The sequence below is a fragment of the Propithecus coquereli genome, unplaced genomic scaffold, assembly GCF_000956105.1.
Source record: "Propithecus coquereli isolate 6110/MARCELLA unplaced genomic scaffold, Pcoq_1.0 Scaffold42, whole genome shotgun sequence".
NCBI classification, from domain to species: domain Eukaryota; kingdom Metazoa; phylum Chordata; class Mammalia; order Primates; family Indriidae; genus Propithecus; species Propithecus coquereli.
Genome location: NW_012149952.1, coordinates 261221 through 264115, shown reverse-complemented (window position 1 = coordinate 264115; position 2895 = coordinate 261221). Strand labels below are relative to the sequence as shown.

Sequence of the window (2895 nt, the reverse complement as noted above, 5' to 3'; positions counted from 1 at the left end):
CAGGCACAGAGACATCCCCACCCGGGGTCAGGCCAGGGCCTCTGGTCGATGTGGGCAGGGCAGGAATGGGGGTAGCCTTGGGGTGAGGGGGACGCGTCCATACAGGAAAGCCCTCGTTACCCCCGGCCCCCTCCTCTCCAGGACAGCCACGAGGTCCCCTCAGTGCCTGTGGTGGCACAGCCCCTGAGCCTGGGTCCGTGTGCACATGGCCGTGGCCCTGATCTGGGTGGACAGGGCTGTGAGCACACGCGTGGAGCGTGTGACCACCAGGAGCTGGGCTGCTGCGCCCGGCTGGACGGGGTGGGGGCTGGGCCTCCCTCATCTGTGCGGAGACAGGGGGTGGGGGTGGCAGCAGGCCCACGCCAGGGTGTGCGTGGAGCTCGTGGCCACTGGTGGGCGTTGCTGTGGGTCTCCACTGCGTGCACACATGTGTCCTACACGGGCGTGTGGGGTAGGGAGGGGTGTGTCCCCAGATTGGGTCTGGATGTGTGGCCACGGGTGGGTGCAGCCAGGGCACGGGGTGTGCATGCGGGGGCGGCGGCGGCAGAAGGGTCTTGGGCCGCGTCTCTCTCCTCTTTAGACAGAGCCCCGGAGAAGATATGAAATTTAAAAAAAAAATCAATTTTCATTCCACTTGTGCAGATTGTGTTAAGGGGAGGTGGGAATGGGGGGGCCTGGGCGAGGGATGAAGGGGCTGGGGGGTGCGAGGCCCGAGGCGGCTCCCGAGGCGGCCGGCGCAGCTTAGAGAAATCAAAACAACTGGTTAAACCCCAGCCCGGGGCCGGGGGTGATGGCGGGGCGAGGAGACGAGGCAAAGAGAGACAGACGGAGAGGCCCAGAGACAGAGACAGAGACAGGGAGAGACAGAGACACTCAGAGACGGAGATATTTAGAGAGAGAGGCAGAGAGACGAGCAACAAAGACCTTCAGTGGGAGAGACAGAGAGGGACACAGAGACGCTGACACCCAGACGGGCGCTGGGAGACACCAGAGACCTGTGTCATGAGACACAGAGATGTTGGCAGGTGTGAGACAAGTGCACGTATCACACACACACACACACACACACACACGCATGCACAGACACGCAGAGATGTGCTTGAGAAGTGCACAGAAGGACGGAGGGACAGGGAGACAGATGGCAGCAGGAACAGCAGGGACCCTGGAGTGGGGTTAGCTCTGAGCACCCACCCCCACCCCGACCGAGCCTTGAGTGTGTCTTGTCTGTGTGTGAGTGTGCGTCTGCGGGAGCTGCCGTGCAGGCTGTGCTGGTCCTGGGATCTTCCTGTGAGTGTGTGTGTGTGTGTGTGTGTGTGTGTGCACGTGTGTGTGTGTGTGTGTGTGTGTGTGTGTGTGGCCGTGCATACCTGCTGTCTGGCTGTGGCTGTCTAGGTTGGTGCTGGTGTGTGCACCTCTACCACTCCACGCCTAAGAACAGGTGTGCTCACTCGAGGGTCTCTGGTGCTTGTGTGACTCTGCGTACTTTTGTGTCACTGGCGTGGCTGTGCACCTGTGTGTCTGGGTGATGTCTCTGTGTGATGTCTCTGTGCGTGTGTGCTGTAGATCTGTGTTTCTGTATTTGATTGGGAGCCTCGGTGTGTGACTATGTGTCTGTGTAGTGTACGTGTCTGGGATTTGTGATTGTGTGTCTTTGTTTCTGTGTGTCTTTGTGTGTATCTGTAAAACTGTGCGTCTGTGTTTCTGAGTGAATGTGTGTGGCTGTGCTGATGTGTGAGTGTGACGGCGTGTGCCAGTGTTGGTGCGTGTGACTTTGACACATGCACCTGTGAGACGTGTGTCGTGTGGCAGTGGTGGTGTGTGCTAGTGTCGATGTGTGTGTCTGTGCAGTGTGTGCTGGGTGGCACGTGGGGGTGTGCGTGCTGGGGCTGGCGCGGTCTGTGCAGTTGCGCTCGGCAGGGAGAGCAGGAGGCCTCTCGCTGCCCGGCGCCCTCCACGCTGCTGCCTCACTCACATGCGCACACACACTCGGTGCCATGGCTGCGGGCGGTGGAGATGGGGGGCGGAGGGGGGTGGAGGAAGCAAAATAAAATTAAAAATTAAAGCTTGCCCGGAGTCCCCATCCGCACCACGCCGGCCGGCGGGGAGGGGCGGGGGCTGCGGCTGCTCCCCCTCCGCAGCTATCCAGGGCCAGGCCGTCCGTCCATCTGTCCAGCTGGCTTACCAGGCCCCTGTCCGGCCCTGCAGCCCGGGGCGCAGGCCCCACTCCCTCCGCTGGCTGGTCGATTGGCGATCAATGGGGCCAGGGGGGTGCCAGGGGCAGGGCAAGATCAAAGGGACCCCAAGAGACCAACACTGAACACCAACACCAGACGGAAACAGAGACGTGGAGATGGAGACACAGAGACACGGGAATGGGCGTGGAGACGAAGACAGAGACAGAGAGACACGGGGACAGGGACATGGGGAGGAGGGGACAGGGGACGAGGAAACAGAAGCAGGGAGGCTGGGGTGCGGAGACCCTGGACATAAAAACAGAGCCATGTGGAGCCCCAGAGACGTGGGGACACAGAGACAGAGAGATGTGGAGACCCAGAGACGCACAGGACCCAGGCAGGGCGGAGGCTATGGTGGCGAGGGCAGGGCGAGTGGGGTAGGGCGAGGACCCAGCGGGAGGGGCGGGGTGGGGGCCGGGTCCCCGTGGGGCCTGAAGCAGGACGGGGCTGGACACAGAGACGGGAGAAGTGGCCGCAGAGACCGGGAGATGGCAGAGATGGATGTGAGAGACAGCGGGGGGAGCGTGGGAGCAGGGCCCGGAGCGCCGATCCCACGGCTCCTCGTTATAACGTGTCCGGAGGAGGCGGCGGGGAGTTGAAAGCGTCGGGAAGAGAAATCAAAACCAACACGGAAATGAGAGGGGCCAACGGGGGGTGGGGG

The 2895-nt window shown here is 62.1% G+C and overlaps 1 protein-coding gene across 1 annotated transcript in view; it reads left to right on the top strand.

Annotated features, from left to right (window-relative positions):
* Positions 1–1015: 1015 nt before the first annotated feature.
* The window catches only part of LOC105817508 (ETS domain-containing transcription factor ERF), an 8205-nt gene continuing 6325 nt past the window's right edge, over positions 1016–2895 (top strand). Inside the window, 2 exon segments of the mRNA XM_012653217.1 lie at positions 1016–1025; positions 1236–1271. Coding sequence (XP_012508671.1) covers positions 1016–1025; positions 1236–1271 — 46 coding nt within the window.